Source organism: Phoenix dactylifera, unplaced genomic scaffold, assembly GCF_009389715.1.
Source record: "Phoenix dactylifera cultivar Barhee BC4 unplaced genomic scaffold, palm_55x_up_171113_PBpolish2nd_filt_p 000931F, whole genome shotgun sequence".
Lineage (NCBI taxonomy): Eukaryota > Viridiplantae > Streptophyta > Magnoliopsida > Arecales > Arecaceae > Phoenix > Phoenix dactylifera.
In genome coordinates this window covers 19965-40136 of record NW_024068290.1, presented here as the reverse complement: position 1 = coordinate 40136, position 20172 = coordinate 19965, and the positions used below count along the sequence as shown (strand labels likewise).

General features: G+C 43.5%; 1 protein-coding gene across 4 annotated transcripts in view; it reads right to left on the bottom strand.

Annotated features, from left to right (window-relative positions):
• LOC103699904 (G-type lectin S-receptor-like serine/threonine-protein kinase At2g19130) overlaps positions 1-19480 on the bottom strand; it is a 34553-nt gene extending 15073 nt beyond the window's left edge. Inside the window, exons 1-3 of one of the 4 annotated variants that reach the window (XR_005509340.1) lie at positions 16913-19480; positions 13802-16018; positions 4111-6325 (exon numbers count right to left, since the gene is read on the bottom strand). Coding sequence is in view for 1 of the 4 variants with exons in the window: in XM_039120984.1 (XP_038976912.1) it covers positions 16951-19431 (2481 nt within the window). In the remaining 3 variants the exon portion in view is untranslated. Of the gene's footprint in view, positions 1-4110; positions 16019-16912 lie in introns of those variants that run through there. The other 3 variants (XR_005509339.1, XR_005509338.1, XM_039120984.1) reach the window with 3 other exon arrangements.
• Between the last annotated feature and the right edge of the window lie 692 nt (positions 19481-20172).

The window sequence follows — 20172 nt, the reverse complement described above, 5'->3', positions numbered from 1 at the left end:
AATGAGTTGAGTTGGAATCGTTCCAACCCATTGAAAGGAGTTTTCAATGATATAGTGATAGAGATCACAATATATCTCACTACCAGTCAGAATAGAACCTATGGGGTCACACACACTAGAAGTATTGACCGATCCGATGGTTGAAATCGTGATTAGGAATCACAAGAAATCAATTTGATTGATAAGAAGTTGAAAAAGGAACAAAGGAAATTAATTAATTGGACTTGAAACAAGAGTCCTACTTCGGGTAGGATTCCTAGAGTCCTAATTGGATTAGGACTGGGAATCCTAGTTGGAGTAGGACTGGGATTCCTATTTGGAATAGGATTCCTCAATCCTAATGAGATTAGGAGTTTTGAATTAAAAATTGGATTCCTACTTGGAGTAGGATTCCTAGAAATCCTAATTGGATTAGGACTTCGGATTCAAGTAGAGTCCTAATTGGATCAGGACTAAAATTAAACAAATCCTAATTGGATTAGGATTCCTTAAGTCCAAATTAATTATTAATCTAATGAATCAACATGACTCCTAATTGGATTAGGATTGAAGAGTTCAATTGAGTCATGGTTCATCCAAGTCCTAATTGGATTAGGACTAGTATAGATTGAACCCAAAATTGGCTAATCCTAATTAGATTAGGATTAAACCATGAGAGAGGCACCTAATCCTCTTTGGAAGAGGATTAGGTTAACCAAGTAAGAGGGACATCAGCCCCTCTCCACTTGGCTAGGGCGACATGAGGAGCTAGGGCCGGCGCCCCTTCTTAGGTAAGTTGTCATGGAACTCCTAAATGTTAGGAGCTCCAATCCCTTTAAGAAGAGGACTAGGGGCCGGCGCCCTAGGTATTTTTGGATTCCTCTCTTCCCTTGGTGCCGTGGCCACCCTCTCCCTCCCTTGTTTCAGCCGACAGCAAGGAAAAGAAAAGAAGGTGCTTGACGGGTCCCTTCCTCCTCCAATCCTTCTTCCAACGCAGGGAAAAGAAAGAAGGCTGCAGAAGCTGTGTTCTTCTTCCTTGAGTTCCTTCTTCTTCTTCCTCCTCTCAAGCACTTTCAAGAGTTGAAAGAAAGAGAAGAGATCAGCCATCAAAGGAGTCTTTGCAAGGGAGCTAGCACCCCGGGAAGACAAGAAAGCTTTGATCGGTTCTCTACTTCGTGTGGATACCCGTAGAGGCCGGACGTTTGAACGGCTTCAAACGAACCCTCTTCCAAAACCACGAATTCAGATTCGCGGTGATCATCTACCCGCGCAAGGTGAAGATTTGATCTTCCTATTAGTTCTAAAAGTTTTAATTCTTACCTAATTACGAAAGGTCTCGAAACAAGCGTTCATGCGATGAACGTCGAACCCGTGCATGCCGATTCCGCTGCCATCTGAAAATTTTTGAAATATCAGCGGCATGGGCGGGTTCCCAACAGGAAGGAGATACGACCTTTGAAATGAGAAGTACGACGACGAGTGATACCGATGCCGTCAAAGACGACGGCCTCACCGTATACCAAACGATCTTCGAAGAAATATAAAATACTCCTCCAAAGACTAGAAAAAATAAATATAAAATGAAACCCGAGACCACGACGGACACCAGCATCCGGGATCCACTACGCGTACTTTCAGCAGCCTGGGAAACAGTGGATTCATGCGCTGAGGGCAGGAGGTCCTCACCGAGGTTGGTGGTGGTTAGAGCAGTGCTTCAGGCTAGAGAGGTGATCTCATGCGCTGCTATGGGTTCTCTTGGGACGGCCAGGGACATCTGGGGCACTCGCTTCGCTATTACAGCGCCCAGGTTTGCTTTTATTTCTTGGATGCCCCCACCCCCTGGTTTTCTCAAGATGAATTTTGATGGCAGTGTGGCGGCAGATGGGAGGTCTGGAGGGGTTGGTTTTGTGATCAGAGACCACCGTGGCAGCTTGGTTGCAGCAGGGGGCCGTCATACACCAGGTCTTACTGTAGTTGGGGCAGAGCTTCGAGATGCCTGGGAGGGGATTACCTATACGAGACGGGTGCTCGGTGCTGAGCGGGTGTACATTGAGGGAGATTCATCGACGGTGATCGAGTGGATACGGAGTGCAGACCGGTATGGGGATGGCCACCCACTCATTTGCGACACTCGCAAGCTGGTTGCTGAGCTAGGCGAGCATCAGGTTGCGCATGCTTTTCGAGAGGCGAACAGGGCTGCAGACTGGGTCGCCTCCTATGTTGCACGACATTCCGGGGAGTTCTTGTGGACATCCATAGCAGAGCTTCCGCCCCCTTTGTACTCTTTACTTTCTTTTGACTTGGCAGGATGTATTCAGGTTAGACCTATATGAATTGCCGTTTTCACCAAAAAAAAAAAAAAAACAGTGGATTCATGTTTGAAGGATGCAGGCGACTGGGAAGAAAAATCATTCAGCAATAAGCATTTCCAAGATACCAAGAGATCAAACACAAGTCAAAATAAAGTTAGTGCAGACTTCAGTGATACCAGGAATGAGAGAAACATCAAATCACCCCACATGAGATCTCAGTCTCTAAACTATTTCAGCACGAAATTGTCAATGGATGAGCAAGAGTTCAGCAAAGATGGTGCAAACATGCGGCCTGCGAGTCCGCAGACCTCTACAGTCTACGCGCCTAAGCGCAGCTGTGGCCTATTTGCTGGTGCACCCAAATCAATTAGCCACCTAAAGCTTGGCCTCTGCCTAGGAGCCCCCAAGTTAGCGTGCTATGCCTAGGCACCTGACTTTCGCCTGTTCGAGCCTAAGTCTTGCACCTTGCACACCCGCATCTAGCATGCCCAAAGCCTGCCCGCTTGGGGCTTGCTCCTGTGGCCTTGCCATCTTTGGCCTAAACACCTCCTGCGCCAATGGCCTATACACCATGTGCCTATGCTTTCCTCCAATGTGTCATTGCCTGGTGTACGCACAAATATGTGCCTGGTGTACGCACGCCCCAGCACAGCCAGCACCAATGCCTCTTGTCCGAGCCAGATCCAGTCATGTTCATATCTATGCCGCATCTTGTAGCTAGTGCCTAGCCACTCGAGCCCCATACTTGCTAAAACCATCGGCACCTGTGGACCATCAAATCACTGAACCCGCAAGTGCCACGTTCATGGCTTATAATCCTGGAGCCATACTCTAGCTGCAAGTCTGCTCGCCACTAATGTGAGCCAAACTCCATGCCCACAATGGTGCCTAGCCAAGGCATGCCTCCGATTCATGCCTTCTCTTGTAGGCTGGCACAACCCCAAGCACCAACCCATGCCAACCATCAGGGCCGGCCCGAGCCCTAGGCGACCAAGGCGGTCGCCTAAGGCCTCGGGCCAATTGAAGGCCTCCGGGAGCAGAAGCTGGCTACGAGTCTTCCCCCTTGATGGAAGGGAGGTGGAGGGTTTCTTGGCCTGCAGAGGGGCAATTGGGGAAGTTGGGGACAGTAGTTTTGTTTTGGGTGGAGAGAGAGTGAGAGAGAGGAGGGATTTGGTTGGCTTGATACACGCCTGAAGCCACTCTTATCTTTCATCCCTTCTCTTTTTTGGTTTTGGTCTTGGGTTTCCTTCCCTCACAAGTCATTACTCCTGATCCAGCTGGGCCATCAGGAAGAAAGATAGGGGGATTGGAGATGGACTTCTTGGAGGGTGGAGATTCTTTTAATTTTCTCCTCTCAGTTTCGTCTCCCCTCTTGGGTGGTAGAGAGAGAAAAGGAGGGAGGGGTTGAATGGCTGCTGTGCCGTGATGTTGCAGTTGCAGCTTCGGTGCTCACTTGAAGGGAGAGATGGTCTTTAGCAAAAGAAAGAAGGGTAGAGAAAGAGAAGGAGGGAGGGGGGTTGAATGGCTGCTGTGCCGTGATGTTGCAGTGGCTGCTTGGGTACTCACTTGAAGGGGAGTGGTGGGATGGGACTTTTATTAATTAGATGGAGTGAATTTTCCATAATGACCCTACTTTCTCTTATAGAGAGGTTCCTTTCTGAACAAATTCTTTGACCGTGAAGCGCCATGGGATGACCTTTTCCTATTCTGCTCTTGCTTCACATGGTAAATAGTATTGCCAAGAACAGTTTCATGGGCCTTTTTTTTTAAGTATTTTTTTTAATATTTTCATTCAAGAATTATATTAAACTGAAGAGGCTTTTTTTTTTTTTGGTGAAAACGGCTACTCATATCATATAACTCGAACGTAAGTACATCCTGCCAAATCACGGGAAAGTAAAAAATACAAAGGATAGGGAACATCTAAAGCAGACGTCCAAATAACATCCCCGGAATGTCGGGCGACATAGGAGGTGACCCAGTCTGCTGCACTGTTTGCCTCCCTAAACGCGTGTGCTGCCCGAAAGCCGCCCAACATCTGAGCCATCCTGCGAATCTCCCGGATAAGGGGATGACCATCACCAAACCTATCCGCCCCTCGGACCCAATCAATCACCATGGAGGAATCTCCCTCGAGGTACACCCGCTCGGCACCAAGTACCAACCTCGCATAGGATATACCCTCCCAGGCTGCCCTCAGCTCAGCCCCCACTATCGTAAGTCCCGACGTACGGCGACCTCCTGCAGCTATCATCCTACCAAAATGGTCCCTGATCACAAAACCAACCCCTCCAGTCACACCATCCACTAACCTACTGCCGTCGAAGTTAACTTTGATATAGCCAAGGGGTGAGGGTACCCAAGAAATAAGGGCAAATCGGGGCGCTAAAACAGCGTGACGAGTACCCCAGGTGTCCCTAGCCGTCCCAGAAGAAAACACATCGGCAGCCATCAAAACCTCCTTCGCATGTGTCACTGCTCTATCCACCACCATCCTCGGTGACATCCTCCTCCCCTCAAACAGACCGGCATTCCTGTCCAATTGAAGAGGCTTTTTGTCTACCTTTATTAGATTCATGCATCTTTGTTGAAATAGTGTACTTGACAGCAATCTATTTCCATAACATTTTTTTAAGTATTTTATATTTATTAAAAAAATTTATTATTTTAAAAAAAGAGGCCCTATTTACTGAATTCGCCTTAGGCCCTCAGATGTATTGGGCCGCCCCTGCCAACCATTAGTGCCATGAGTGAGGATCTCACACCAACTGCTGTGTGGGCCACGACTAGCCCTGCCCCACTGTGGCTTGCCCGCATGAATCTGCACTGGCCATGCTTGCCACCGGTAGTGGAGCAGTGCATGCACATAGCATGGGTCCTCCAACATGGTGACGAGCCAACCATGCCTAGCATCCATGCTCAAAGCATCGTTCCGGCATTGGCGCACATGCGAAGGCAAGCACCCAAAGCACTCGCCTAGATAGCACCATAGATAGCATGCTGCCGCACCTGATGCGGCCACGCCGACGGATGCCCCTCGACCATCACACCCCCACTATGTGCGTGGATCTCTAAATCTCCTTGTCCTCAATTTATATAGAGTATACCTACTATAACCCACCCTCAAGCCATTATTTAAGTTTAAGATCACCGCATGATCTTCACAACCTTTTTAGAACCCAAAACATTTAGATTTAATTTAAAGTGGGTTAATCCTGAATTTCTTTAGCAATTTGATTAGACAATCTAGATCGATCTTTCTTCCAAAGAGATTTACTCCATTTTCAATGGGTTAGAAGTCTTTGAGCCAATATCACCACAAGTAGAATTAACTTTATTAACCTCCAAACCTTTCTTAGCGTACTCCATCACTATGAAAAATCTATGTACAAATTTTACTCTAATAATTGGCAGCAAACTAAAAGTACTATCACATCTAAACCCATATCAAGTTTGAACTTCTAAGTCATTTAAACAACATATGAACATGATACGGTATAACTGGTATGCCATGGTTAACCTTCTTACACTGATCTTAGGTCAAACCTCTCTTATCATGATCAGAGACAAATCATCCAGTCCTTCTGTACTCATCATATACCAAACCCAATGCACATATTTTATCACAATGCCTAATGATCTTACACCAAAGCACTGAATTTGTTTTTGCAACTTTTGTCATGTCCCTAGTGATCATAACCTTAAGCTTCAATATATTTTTATAACAATCCCTAGTGATCTTAAACCTATACTCTGATACCATTTTTGTCACGCCCCAAACCACACACCCTAGCCAGCTTCGTGACATGACCGCACAGTCCCTAGGATAGGACCCTAGAGAATATGCTAGGCCTGAAAAACTTATTACAACCTCAATATCCATGAACAAAAAAATGATCTCGTTTCATAACAAGTAAAAAAACTTGTACAAAATTAGCAGATTCATTCATCCAACCAGAAACAAGGATGCTCTATCTATTCATCCCTTCCACCTGTGATCTCAACCATAGCCAAGTACTATGCAACCTGCAACTCTGAAAAAAATGTAAGAAAGGATCTAAGCTTTTTCAGCCCAGTAAGAATCCCAAACTGCCATACCATAAGTAATAGAAAAATAATTAAATGAAGAATACCAAATAAAATAAATGCTATATCAATACTCGAAAAACTCGTAGAATTAACATGCACATAAGCCCTCTCATTATCATCTTATCAAAGAAGCATATACATACATACATACATACATATCTTAATTAACTAGTTGTTTAACAATAATTTCTTATGTCATATCATCCGTTTATCATTAACTTGATTTTGAGATTTCATAACAATATTTTTTCAATTTTGGACTAACCAAGATCACGACCCTGCCCAAGACTGACAAAATACCATGCGTAAGCTCGTATACGCTATCCCATGCATAAGTTCGTGGAGGTTATCCCATGCGTAAGCTTATGAATGCTATCCCACGTTTAAGCCTGTGGAGACTATCCTATGCATAAGCTCATAGAGGCTATCCCATGACGAGGTTAGTCCAAACCATATCTTATCCATCTGACTTACAAGTTACTCTTGTCAAATCAATTTCTACTTACACAGTGCATTTCTCTCAAATTCAAGATAATATTATTCATATATTCATGTTTCCAATATCTAATAGATATACTACCATATAAGTATATTCGTACTGAAAATTATATAAAATATACCAACACATGCCAAATCAAATCTATCAATGTAAATCATGATGCAAATCTAGCAATGCAAATCAGTAACATATATATATATATATATATATATATATATATATATATATATATAATGTTAACCAAGTATATAGATCTTACCTGTATCGCAATCCAATCGTAGCTATAATGCTACCAACCCACACCTCCTATGCCAATAATGTATCTGAAAAGTACATTGCTACTTTCCACTGCCATTGCAAAGTACATTGCTTCCACTCATTTGGTCTTATCAACTCATTGAAAGCCCGCCACAGGCCATGGGTTCACACCACCAGCTGGGAGTGGAGATGGGAACACGGCTCCCCACTGAGAATGCTTCATTAATACGTCCAGCATGGATCTTGAAATGGTTTGCCTTCTTGTCATCGATGCTGACCTTGAGTGGAATGCTTCTGCTCTCATACTTCATCTTATACAATCTCCTTCCCAGCATCAGAAACCCCAAAACCACAGCAGCTATGGAGCTGGACCAAACTGGCTTCACCCTAAAAACACAGAATTTTAGGGGCTCCAGCGGCAGCTTCCGCCGCACCATCGCCCCCTTCTCAGTTAATTTCTGAGGCAACTCTCTTGTCCACCATTTCAACCGATGCATCAGAGTCCATTTTACCGGGCTCCTCCTTCCCCATCTCACCTATTCCAATCTTTGTTTCCTCCAAGTTTCTCTTTTTTTTTTCCCACGACTCTGCCACTGCCGCCGCCTTCTCCCTCATGCTCTCCGACACCTTCAGCACCTTCCTCCCCTAGAAATCAAAGAGCGCCACAGCAGCATCCCCAAGGCGCAGCACCGGTCGACGTCGCCGCTGCTCGTCTGGTGGTCCAAGAAGTCCCCCACGGCGTCGACCACAAGCCAGGCAGGGTCCACCGATCTGGCGACGGCCTGGGCGATCTCCTTTCTGAGGATGGGGAGGTCCCTATGGCAGGATACGATGAATCGCCAGAGGCTGGCGGAGTCCATCCGGCGAGAGTACCAGGGGAGGAGCCCAGGAGGTCGTCGTAGGACATAGCGTTGGAGGTCTCAATCTTGGCGAGGATGGCGTCCTAATGCTCCTGGATAAGGGCGGCGGAGGCAGACTCATAGTCGGGGATGGAGGGAACATGCCGATGGAGCGGATAGTCTTGAGCTTCGCAGGCACCGCCGCAGAGGTTGTGGGACGCGGGATGCTGAAAGAGCACCAGAGCTAGGGCTCCGATTGCGACCACCGCATCCCGGAGAGGTCGTTGCCGATCCCGTCCTCGAGGCTGCCGCGTAGGTCCTTCGCGCCAACCACTGCCGACGGTGAGGCGCCATTTCTCTTCCCCTTTCTCCCCCTCGCTTGCTCGGGTTACAAACCCTAGCCACCGAGCTCGGCACGATCAGTCGATCGTGGTCGACCAAGCAGATGCTAATGGGCCGGCACATTAGACCAAAATAGCAGGCCATCACATTTCCCCCATCATTTCTAGGATGCTCCGTCGTTGCCTCTCCCTATTTAACTAGATCAAAATTAAAAAGACCATGAGCAGAGACAGAGTAATCACTGCAATTTTAAAAGGAAAAGAAAAGAAAAGGACAGTCACACATGTTCCACTGGACCAACTTCCGAGCTCTATAGCTTAGAGGAGACTAGGTCCATGATTAACCAAAATCCAGAATAATGTGGTGCTGAGTTCCAAATTCTTGCATTAGTGCAACAAAGCCCCCTATGAGCCAATAAGCACATTAGAAAACTAAAGCCCGCATCCCTTCCACAGGACAAAACACTGCCATTAAACCATAAAAGCCAATATCCACCCCTTAAAATGTGCTGTATAACATATATTATAAAAATCTCTTTGCCGTCCACCCTTATAGAGCGGGTTCTTACTCCTTTCCACTCCAGAAAAGAAAAGTTCACCACCAACTTTGGTAAGTAACCTCTCTTTGACTCAACCACACGCATGCGCGCATACCCCAAAAAAAAACACAAAAAAGAAGTCAACAAAACCAACCGCCAGCCCGCCATAGAGCAAATAGAAAATAATTGCAAATAGAAAAATAATATACATCAATAATAAGGACATGCGTTCAGTAAATTTCTAGTTCAAGTGATCATACACAGCAAAAGTAACTAAGTGGTGGATATTCAGGATGACCCGGGGGTTTGACCAATCATATTTAATAGCACAGATAATCTTGTCAGGAAAGTCAAATGGTATCATTTTACACAACCAGAGGTATGATCAAGAAAAGAAAACTCCTTTTTTTCCTTTGGTAACCAGAAATTTCTACTTTAAGGTCTCTTACTAAAGTCATTCCCACACCCACTTCATAAGAACTTCATTTTCCAAAATTTTTTAAGGGGCCTGCTTTCCCAAACCCACAACCTGAATCACCTCCTGCTCTAACTCCTCTTACAGATCAGTAAGGTTTCTTGGAATGTTTTCCCGCTTTTCCAAATCATGCAAGCCTTCAAAGGAGTAGCCTTTGCTTATGATTTTTACGTATCGTCAAATGCTTTTCTTGTTTCACATCTTCTGATCATGCACACCACCATAAACTTGTTTATATTACTAGTACTGAAAATTATTAATTTTCAATAATGCAACTCGAACTACTGCCCCATTTTTCTTCAACAAATACTCAATGTAAGGGTTGAATTCAGATTCATGGAAAGTATATTCTAGGTTTCCCACACACTGAAAAGTAGCTTACATAAAGTAAAAACTTTTCTTACGTGAAAACTAAAAAAGAAATATCTAAGAAGTCTAAGACTGATGCAAAGGAAGCATGATTTTTCATCCATAGTGCCTGTTTCAGCAAGCTTGGTATCCAAAACAATTCAAATCAATACTGGTTTGAAATCAATCTGATACTAGAAAGTCATTTTCGGGTTCAAACAAAATATTTTAGTTCAGGCAAAGGCCAACGTGTTCAGATGAATGAGTTGAAACAGTCAAATTATCCCATAAAAAAAATCTAAGAAAGGTTTTAAACCATATTGGCAAGTCTAGATGGTCTATCAGCATAAGGTGAAGCGATCATGTGTTTGGTTTGCACACAAGAAGCATAGCAAGCAGAAATGGTAATTGCTTATATTTTATTCTAGAAATGAATTTCATTTTGCAGGCAATTTTCTTCTTTTCTTTTTTTTTTTGAGATCACAAACAGAGTTTGCTCTCTTCATCATGCTTATTATCTTTTTAAATTCTTGTGTTGGTCACAAGTATTCTGTTATTTATAAAGTAAAAATAATAAAAGACAATTCTTGGAACAAACTAGTGAGAACTTTTATAATAATCGAAAGCATGTCCAATTAAGAATAAGAATTACGAAGCAGGATGAGGAGTGAGCTTATCTGCCCAGTCACAGAATATTTTATAACACCCGATTCAGCAAACACACGATTGTTGCATTTATAAACCCTATTATTTTATATTTCCAGCAATTTTATGCTCTTGCCAGATATGAATTTTACACCCAGAACTATTTCCAAATTTGCAAATTGAGATTGACTTCAAAGCTATTACAATCAAGCCTTCTCTGAATTACTTGGCCTCCGCTATATGAATCCTGATTGATCAATAAGTCCTGTAAAAGGCAGATCTCTGTACAAATACTGCAAATAAAGAGATCAAACCCACCCATCAACCAAACTAATCCATCGCAAAACATAGCACGAGACAAAGACGAACAGTATACCAAAGACTTCCCAAAATCCCAATTTGTAGAGCAACATATACAACATCGCCACAAGAAAGGGTCAAACAAACCCACCAATCAAATTAATCCGCCCTAAATTACCAGATTTGAGGCAGATCAAATTCACTTGTTGATGAGACTGTCACGCCCTGAACCCAACACCTAGGTCGACCACGTAACATGGCCGCATGAGCCCTAAAGCACTTGTTTATTATCCGCAGTAGTTCATTTCTTGGGCATTGATTCAGTATTCTTGCCGTGCTTATTTTGAAAACCATCTTGTTTGTTCCTCTTTTTCATAATCCTTTTCCTCTCTTCTTGAGTGTCATTCAAGCCCCTTTCAACCACTAAAGCTTTATTAACCACATCCTTGTAAGAAGAAAACTCAAAGGTGGATACCTGTTGTCTGATTCAGGGTGTAAATCCATTTTCAAACTTCTCAGCTCATTCACCTTCATTCTCCACCTGTCCAGGAGCATACCTAGATAGCTCCTCAAACTTTGCAACATATTCAACGACCGTCATGTTCCCCTGCTCTAATCGAGTAAATTCTTGAAACTCCTATCATCTCATGCTCCAGAAAACATACGAAAAATCTTCTTAAATCCTTCCTAAGTCAAAGATGTAGCATTTTGTCCCATCTTTCCACTTTCCACATTCCACCAAGTATCTGCTTACCCCAGCAACATAAATATAGCAAAAGTGACCCTATCCCCATCAGGGGATCTCAGGGCATTGAAAACTTTTTCCATCTCATTCAACTAGGTCTCAACCTCTAAAGGGTCAGAAGTGCAATTAAAAGCTGAAGGTGTAAATTTTTTAAATTTTGTCAAACTAACATAATGTTCCTGTCGAATCACAGCCTCCTACTAATGCTGAGGAAACACCTGCTGCTGATGCATCAACTGTTGCTGCTGCAACTGCTGTTGCATAAATTATTGCTGCTATTGAATAAATTATTGCTGCTACATTGCTGTTATTTCATGAAATGCTGTTGTTGCTGCATCTCCATCATTCTTACCATGTTTGATTGAGAAGCAGCTTCTTGTTGTATCATTGCTTGCATCAGCTGAGAAGCACTCAGTGGTTTTCTAGGCTGAATTTTTGGTTTGCCCAAGGTTTCCGTCCTTGGAGTTTTCGCCCTTGGAGTTTCCATCTTTGGAGCACTACTAACGGGCTGGTTGGGGTATTCCTGAGGATGCATACTCCTAGCCGGCGAGAGTGGAGCACCTTGTTGCTGTTTGGAGGGCGTCCAAGCAATGGAGCCATCAGCAAAGCGGGTCGGCCTCCTAATACACCCACATCCACTCCCTCGCACCATATCAACCTGCACGAGTTATTTTCAGTATCTTAAGATTGCTTAAAGAAATCCAGAGTGTATTTTAACAAGTCATTAGATGTTTTTTCCCACTCACACTCATCCGAACCTAAACCCTAGAATACCTAAACCTTAAATTCTGATACCACTATATCATGCCCCAAATCCAACACCTGGGTCGACCACGTGACCGCATGAGCCCTAGAGCAATGCCCTAAAGATTATGCAAGGCCTAAGATAAACAAAAATCTGATAGCTCCACAATAAATCAATTATTTCAAATAAATAAATCCAACATATCCAACTAATCAAGCTGGTTCAGTTAAAAGATCTTCAAACATTCATTGGTATCAAAGAAAAATAAACTAACTAACAACTTCGATACTCAAACTCCATGCCTAACCCATCTGAAACTATACATCTTGCGACTCCAAAAAAAAAAGAAGGGGTGGTGAGCTTCACTGCCCAGTAAAAATTCCCATATATCCACACCAATACAATAATATAAGTTTGAAAATAGCAAGAAATCGTTGCACACATTACGAAATCACAAACGAGCTATCAATAGTGCTTAAATAATTAGTATAAATATATACATCAAATATCAATAGAAATCCAGCTACTCAAGTGTGATATATCATACGATATCTCATAAATCTTTATTAGTATTTTCAATATTTTTTTATTTTATTTCTTTTTAACTTGATCGAGATCAATTATCTTTTCGACTTTGGGCCAAATCTCGGTCACATTTCCAACTTGTGATTAGGCCTGCCAAGATATCACATTTCCAGCCTATGATAGGGACTGCTATAGTTTCACATTTTCAACTTGTGACAGGGTGCGCAGAATACTGCTCAACGTCCTCTTGTTCGAAGGATTGTTCCCTACAGAACTGAATCAATATTAAAAATTATCCGAGGTGTCCAACAACCCAGAACCCACTACTAATCGACTAAAGGGTCCACCATCATATGGCAACTCAGGACTATCCAACAGCCCTCACAACCAATGATCTCTCCAAATCAAGCTACACTGAGAAATTACCAGCAGAAAGAGAGAAACTAGAGAGAGGAGAGAGAAAGACAAGGAATGAGTAGAGAACTGAGAGGCTCTCCTTCTCTCTCACTTTCTTCCTTCTTCCCGATTGGAGGGAAGTGTTCGGCAGCGGGCAGCCACCCATGGTCGGTGACGCCCCGTGGTTGACAGCCCATGGCGGTGCCGGCGGCGCACTACGCCTGGCGTCGGCCGGCTAAATGGAAGAATAAGAAGCAAAACAGGGGGGTCCTGTTAAACATCAATTCGGCGGATTGCCGGCTGGCCTCAAGGGGGACGGTGGCCGAAAGACCGGAAAAAAGAAGGAGAGGTAGCTCACCTTGCCTCCGGCGAGCTCCTCCAGCCGGCTCGGCTGCGAAATCCCCATGTTCCTCCCACGGAAATCTTAGAGATCCAAGCCTCTAATGTTGAACTCCCAAAGGTGATGCCCAAGGAGAGGGGAAGAGACCCTTAATGTTGAACTCCGATCGGGAGTCTCCCTCCCCTGTCACGCGTGTCGAGCGCGTGCCGTGGCCCAGAGGCCGGCCGAGGCCCGAAAGAACATGGGCTCTTTCAGAGACCTACCACAACCCGGCATCAAAATTTTCAAATGATTCAATCTTGACCCTAGAATCTCCAATTAGATGAAAAGCGCAAAACAGATCAACGAAAGAGGATAAAAAAAAACAGTAATCGGGGTCAGAACACCAAGAATCAGAGAGAAGAAGACAAGTGAGAGTTAGGGCACCTCCTGATGTCCTTCGTCTGGGCGAGGATGCATTCCTTGCAGAAGACGTGGCCCTTCTGGCAGCAGAGGGGGTCGATGAAGGGCTTCAAGCAGAGGCAGCAGGCGTCGAAGGGCTTGATCGAGTCCTTCCCAAGGCGCTCTAACTGCGTCCCGTACCCGAGCTTCCGTCGTATGTGAAGAACGGGACGTCGTTATTGTTCTTAGAGTGCCGGTGCGGCATCCTCTTCTCCCCCTCACCCTTCCGTGCCGATCGAAATTCTCCAAGAAGAGGGGGGGAAGAAAAAAAACTAACCCTAGCTCGAAAGAGGGAGGAGGAACCCAGAAAGGTCGCTCCTTCACCGCCTGAGAGCCCAACGTGGTGGGATCCCAGCATGAGATCAAACATATAAATTATTTTAGTTCTTCCGGAAGTTCCGCGAGCGGATGACAGTTGCCGTCGGTTTCTCCCTTGTCGGTAATCGAACGGTAGATCGTTGTGCACCCATAACGCCTGTCCTTGTGAAAAGTCTTGCTTATTAAATTATTTTTTCATTGCCTTGCTACTTTGTCTGTACTGCTTCACAAAAGTTCTGACATAATTTTTTTTTATGGTTACTACTATTTAAGTTTTCTTAGGATGCTAGTAATTCAATCGACGTGCAAGAACATAATCAATTTTGATTAGATTTTGAGAAACATAAATGATTGTAGACTGAAGTTTCTAAATGATTCAAAATGACAGCCTAGGTAATTTATAATTGTACCAAATACATTAGTTGCAGCATATATATATCATGTTGATGAAGCACTTTTTTTTATTAGAATGTCCATAAAGTACTTGACCTTAAGAGTTTATATAGTTAGTTTACTCAAAAAAAAACTTAATTAAATCTATTAGCAAATAGGCCGGCATTAATATGTCAAGTTTAACAACTATAAGGGGAAAAAAAGAAAGGGAAAAAATAAGTAATAGTCCCAATGCTTTCTCCCTCTCTCCCTATATAAAAACGAGCTATGCTTCTCTTAAAAGAAAAAGCTATCTACAGTATATTCAAATCAAAGATCCACACTATTACTTATTATCTATGCTACAAAAAATCTGTAGAAACTAAATATCATATATTTTTAATGATTTCTAACTTATGCATCATGTAGACACAAAAATGGATGGCTTTTATTGTACTAGTATATTAAAGCATATGATAAACCATTTGCATGAGAAATCCATCTTATTTATCATGATCTGCACATGTTAGAACATCTATAAATTGAAAATCCATTGATTCTGATTCTTCAATCATAGCAAAATAAGAGTCTTACATCATTTTAACCATTCATTTTTGCACCCACTCAAGGCGCTATAAACTACCAAAACATGTCATTTCTAACTATTTTTAGTTATATAGATCATGAGCAACAGGGTCAATATTCAATTTAGATGGTTCATTATTAATTTTGAGCTTGAGAGAAGTAGATAGCCCTCCTCTCATCAAGAAGAGCTTAAATGGAGAAAGTATATGAGAACCCATGTAGACATATGTTTATTTTCACATTGGTTATGCACCGAGTGGATTTTGGATATCTATATAGGATCAAAGAACTTAAATAATATCCTTTAGCTAGCTTTTCTTGGGTGAAGTTCTAAATTATTACACCTTCAAATAAGCACAATCAACAACACTTTCAACATCTAAATTTTGACCACTCACAAGGAATGGCAAGAAGACCAGGTAGAGGGGCGGAGCTTGAGAACCCATCGTCGTTGCCTTCTTGAAAACTAGGTGGAGAGGTACTATGAGATGAGGGACTGGGAGTTACAGAAATATTGAAACTTGAACTGGATATAAGGTCCGAGCCTACGGAGATTGAAAGTTAAAGAGTCCGACCAACGGGGGGGACCGGCTATCAACTTCCCTGGAACTTATCTTTCTCCACATTGGCAAAGCTATTGTCGCAACACTGATTCTGAACTCCTTGATACAGTTGCATAATAGCAAGATGAACTCATCGCAGCTCTCCAACGGCCCACGGAGAGCGTAAAATTTGGCATTGCATTCTCCGCTGGGACCAGAACAGTATCCATGTCTGGTATTCTTCCACCCATGCCAACTGCTTCATCTTATCCTTCACCTTTTCTTTTACTTCATTAGGTAAATTAAGAACGATTTACAAGCACCAAAGAAGAAACACAAGTTGCTGGAGAAACAGGTTTTAAGGTTCATTGAGAGCAACAATGACCTAAAAAACAGAAAAATGTTACATCAAGGTTTGCAGGGCAGCAAAAAGATTCAGAAACTCTGATCTATTTTTGGAGGAGTATAAAACATTCCAAGAAGAGATCAGGGGAAGAGCATTGCAGAGAGCAATAGTCCAGATAGTGGATCTATTTTTGCAAAATTATGCTGCTGCGCTCTCTTCAAATAGCCCAGATGCTTCACTTATTTTCTCCAGTTCCAATAGCGTTAGATGGAAACATAATATTAGTAGGAAGTTGTATGAGCAGGTTAGATTATTACGATTCTGAGAGCAGAAGTTCAAAAAAAACTCTGAATGTATCTCATACGAACATAGCAAGTCTAAATTCACTGATAGCAATCCAGCAAAGCTAACAAGCAAATTAAGCAAACATAGCATAGCTCCCGAGGGCAATTATGCATGCAGTCTACAACATTCAGTAGCATTTTATTGTAAATTTGCAAAGAACATGGAAATGATGGTGGCTGACTATTCAATGAATGAAATGAGAGAGATAAATGCATACAAATACTAAAATGATTTATCAAAAGAATTTGTGCATGCCATCCTGCAATTTCCAGCTTCCATAAATCAGCCAAGACTGCCTACAGCAATCAAAACCAGATAACATATGCCAAGCTATGGTAAATGAAAGATAATGGAATATGCATGGGCAATACTCCGACTTCAATTATATGCAAAATACGAGGATTTAAGTTATTCTTCACTCAATTACACGAGGACATGAAGGGTGTTGAACTTCACATCTGAGTAGATGACACTGTGACCATTATTAGTATACCAATTACCTATGTTAAAAGAACATTCATCACTTTATAGACGCGGCATGAAGCTACTACTTTGCGATACTACTGGAAAAATACAAAATGGACTCACTTAGATGGTATGCGGAGCTAGGAAAGTCTTGGGCATCTTCATACATTAGAACTCCTTGATGCTGTGCTTTTAACTTGAGAGCCGATAGAAGTGGTACTCCGTGTCTGGGAACTTTGATTCGATGACAAGTCTGAGAAGAAATTTATGTTCTCCGGGCTTTCCGCAAGAACTTTAAGTGATCTTGGAATAGGAGGTATGTTAATTTCTAGAAATCCCTCTAAAATTTGAACAACCTGGCCCATCGTTGGCCTGGCACTTTCATCATCCTGAATGCACCAATAAGCAACTTTGCAAGCTCTTTCAAGCTCTTCAATGCTCACATCATCGCCCAATCTATGATCTGCCAAGCTTCCGACATCCCCTTGCGCGAGACTGTTCGCAGCTAATGCAGGAAAAAATGCAGCTTTCCCCTCCTCTGTCTGCTCTGAGTTTCTCCTGCCAGATATAATTTCCAAAAGCATCATCCCGTAGCTGTAGACATCAGCTTTGGCAGTGATGGCTACCCCAGTTATCCATTCAGGTGCGAGATAGCCTCTCGTTCCTCTCATCGTAGTCAATACTCGGCTGAAATCCCGGCCTACAAGCTTTGCCAGACCGAAGTCTGCCACTTTTGGAACAAAGGATGCATCCAGTAGAATGTTTTCTGGCTTTATATCGCAGTGTATAATGCAGTCCCTGCACTTCTCGTGGAGATAAGCCAATCCTCTAGCAGTTCCAAGAGCAATTCGGTACCTCGTGTTCCAGTCCAAGACCATGGAATTGTTCTTGAACAGCTGGGTATCCAGAGAACCCTTTAACATGAACTCATAAACCAGCAACCTTTTGGCGCCTTCGGAGCAAAACCCAAGAAGTCGAACCAGGTTCACATGCTGCACCGTTCCAATCGTGCTCACCTCGGACCGGAACTGCTTCTCTCCCTGACGAAGGCCTTCAAGCTTCTTTACAGCTATGGCGGTCGAATCTGGCAAGAACCCCTTGAACACCGAACCGAAACCTCCTCCTCCCAATTTCTCCGAGAAGTTCTTGGTGAAATGCTGCAGGTCGCTGTATCTGAATGGCACCAGAACTCTCCCTACTGCTTTCGCAGCACGAATCATCCGCGTCTTCCGGCGCCTCCAGATCAGCACCCATACGATAACCACACAAACTACCAAGCCCGCAACCGCACCGGCGACGGCCCCGACGACCGTTCCCTTCTTGCTCGTGGAGTCCGGCAGCTCCGAAGCAGCCAGCCGAAGGTAAAGAGTTCCTCCATTCGTTCCATTGTATTGCTCCTGTAGATTGATCAAATCCCCGTGCCACACGGAGCACCCACCATTAAATGTGTAAGCAGTACAAGAGCAATTGTTCAAACAGGCTGATTCACAATCTTCAGCACTCCCAGCATCTAAATTCTGAGCATTATCTGGCAACTTCATACCATCCATCGGATAAAACTTATCTTTCTCGACATTCGTCGAGCTGTTGCTACTGCACTGCAATGGAGTCGTCCTCACGCAACCCCCTGTTCGATCCAGCAAATCCCATTCGGTCTGGTTTCGCGCCACAAAACCCTTGACGCATTTGCAGAATGTCCCGCTGCTCTCGCTGCAGCTCCCGAACGGCCCGCAGAGGGAGTACACTTCGCACTGCGCCCTCGGCTGGGACCAGAACAGTATCCATTCCTGGGATTCTTCCACCCATGTCAACTGCTTGATCTGCCCCGAGGTGTCCATTATAAACCTCGAGATGATCGAGGGATCTTTAACAGAGTAAGTGAAGTAGCTTTCGTCACTATCGGTAACGTATTTGAAGTCGTAGATATAATTCGCCGTCATCTCCGGCACCTTACTAAAGATATTTCCATTCCAAGTCCCGCTAGTCCAGTACTGGACAGACTTATTCCACTGAATGAAGTACTGGCTGCTTCCATTGGGGTCGAGCTCAAGGGAGAAGATCCCAGGAGCTGGGTCAGCTGAGCTCCTCCAGGAGATGAGGCGCTGGTTCTGTTTAGTCACCTTGTTCAGGCCGAGCTTGCCTCCGGGGAGCCAGGTATCGGTGGGGTGGTCGATGCTCTGCCACAAGATCCTGGAGGAGTTGGAGCCATCTGCAAGCACAAGGTTTCCAGTGTCTCGGAGAACCGCTACAGTGGATTTGGCAGAGATGCTGGCGTTAGTGGACCAGATTTGGGCTTTGGACTGGTTGAGGAGAACCAAGTTTCCATCGGCAGAGAGCCTGAGCTCGGATTTGGTCTTGTCTGAGACAGGGGTTTCTCTGTTGGCTACCCAGACGGGGGTTTGCTGTGAGACTTTTTTGTACCAGATGCCTATGTAGTATTTGGAGGAGCTACTTGGAGAGAAGAAGCCCAGAACAAAGTTGCCTCCTTTGGAGGTTAGCTGCTGCTCCCCTGAGATGGGGGAGTTGGCAGAGATGGTGTCAGCTGAGAAGGAGAGAGGGGTTTGGAGAGCTAAGAAGGGGAGAAACATGAGGAGAGAGGAGGAAGGGGAAGGAAAGGGAGACGGAGTTTTGGGAAGAGCCATGGCTGCAACGCTATGAGATGGAAAACAGGCATAGAACTGAAAGGATGCAGGGAGGAAGTAGAAATACTTAGGAAAAATGATATTTTTTATTTTAATTTGATAAATGATTTAATTTACGTCACGACTTAGAATATGACCGAGTCATGGTGCCAAAGTACTAAAGATGACGCTTTGTTTTTGGTTGTTTTAAGTGTTTTGACCTGAATACCCACCCGATTAAGTTGCAGGAGTTCGGAGGATGAGAGCATCTCCGACGGAGTAATGTACTGAGTGAATAATTTCTCAAATAAAAATAAATTCGAAAAAGATGTCCACAAAGTGAATTGGAGCAAGAGTTGAAGCTTAGTGCCTGAATAACATTGTACTCCGTGAGAGTTGGTTTTAAAGGATTTCAACAATTCCATATTGAAGTGACCTAAACTAATGATTTCAAATCCACTATGTGCGAGAACATAATTGGAAGTTCTTTTGAAATCATGTTAAATTTAGCAATGCTAAGAGATTAAGATTATGAGTGAAATTTACTGCTTAATAGTTAACAAAAAAAAATGGCCTCTTGAGATATGTTAGCAATGCAAACATCATGCAGGTATATCCCAACGAGCCAAAATAACCCATTACCATTCAATTCTTTCTATTTATAAATATTTGTATGCGTTAATTTGAGAGACAAACCCGTTAGAAGAAAATACCTAAAATCTTAATAATTTTGTTTGGGATTATTGAGCAACTAAAATTATA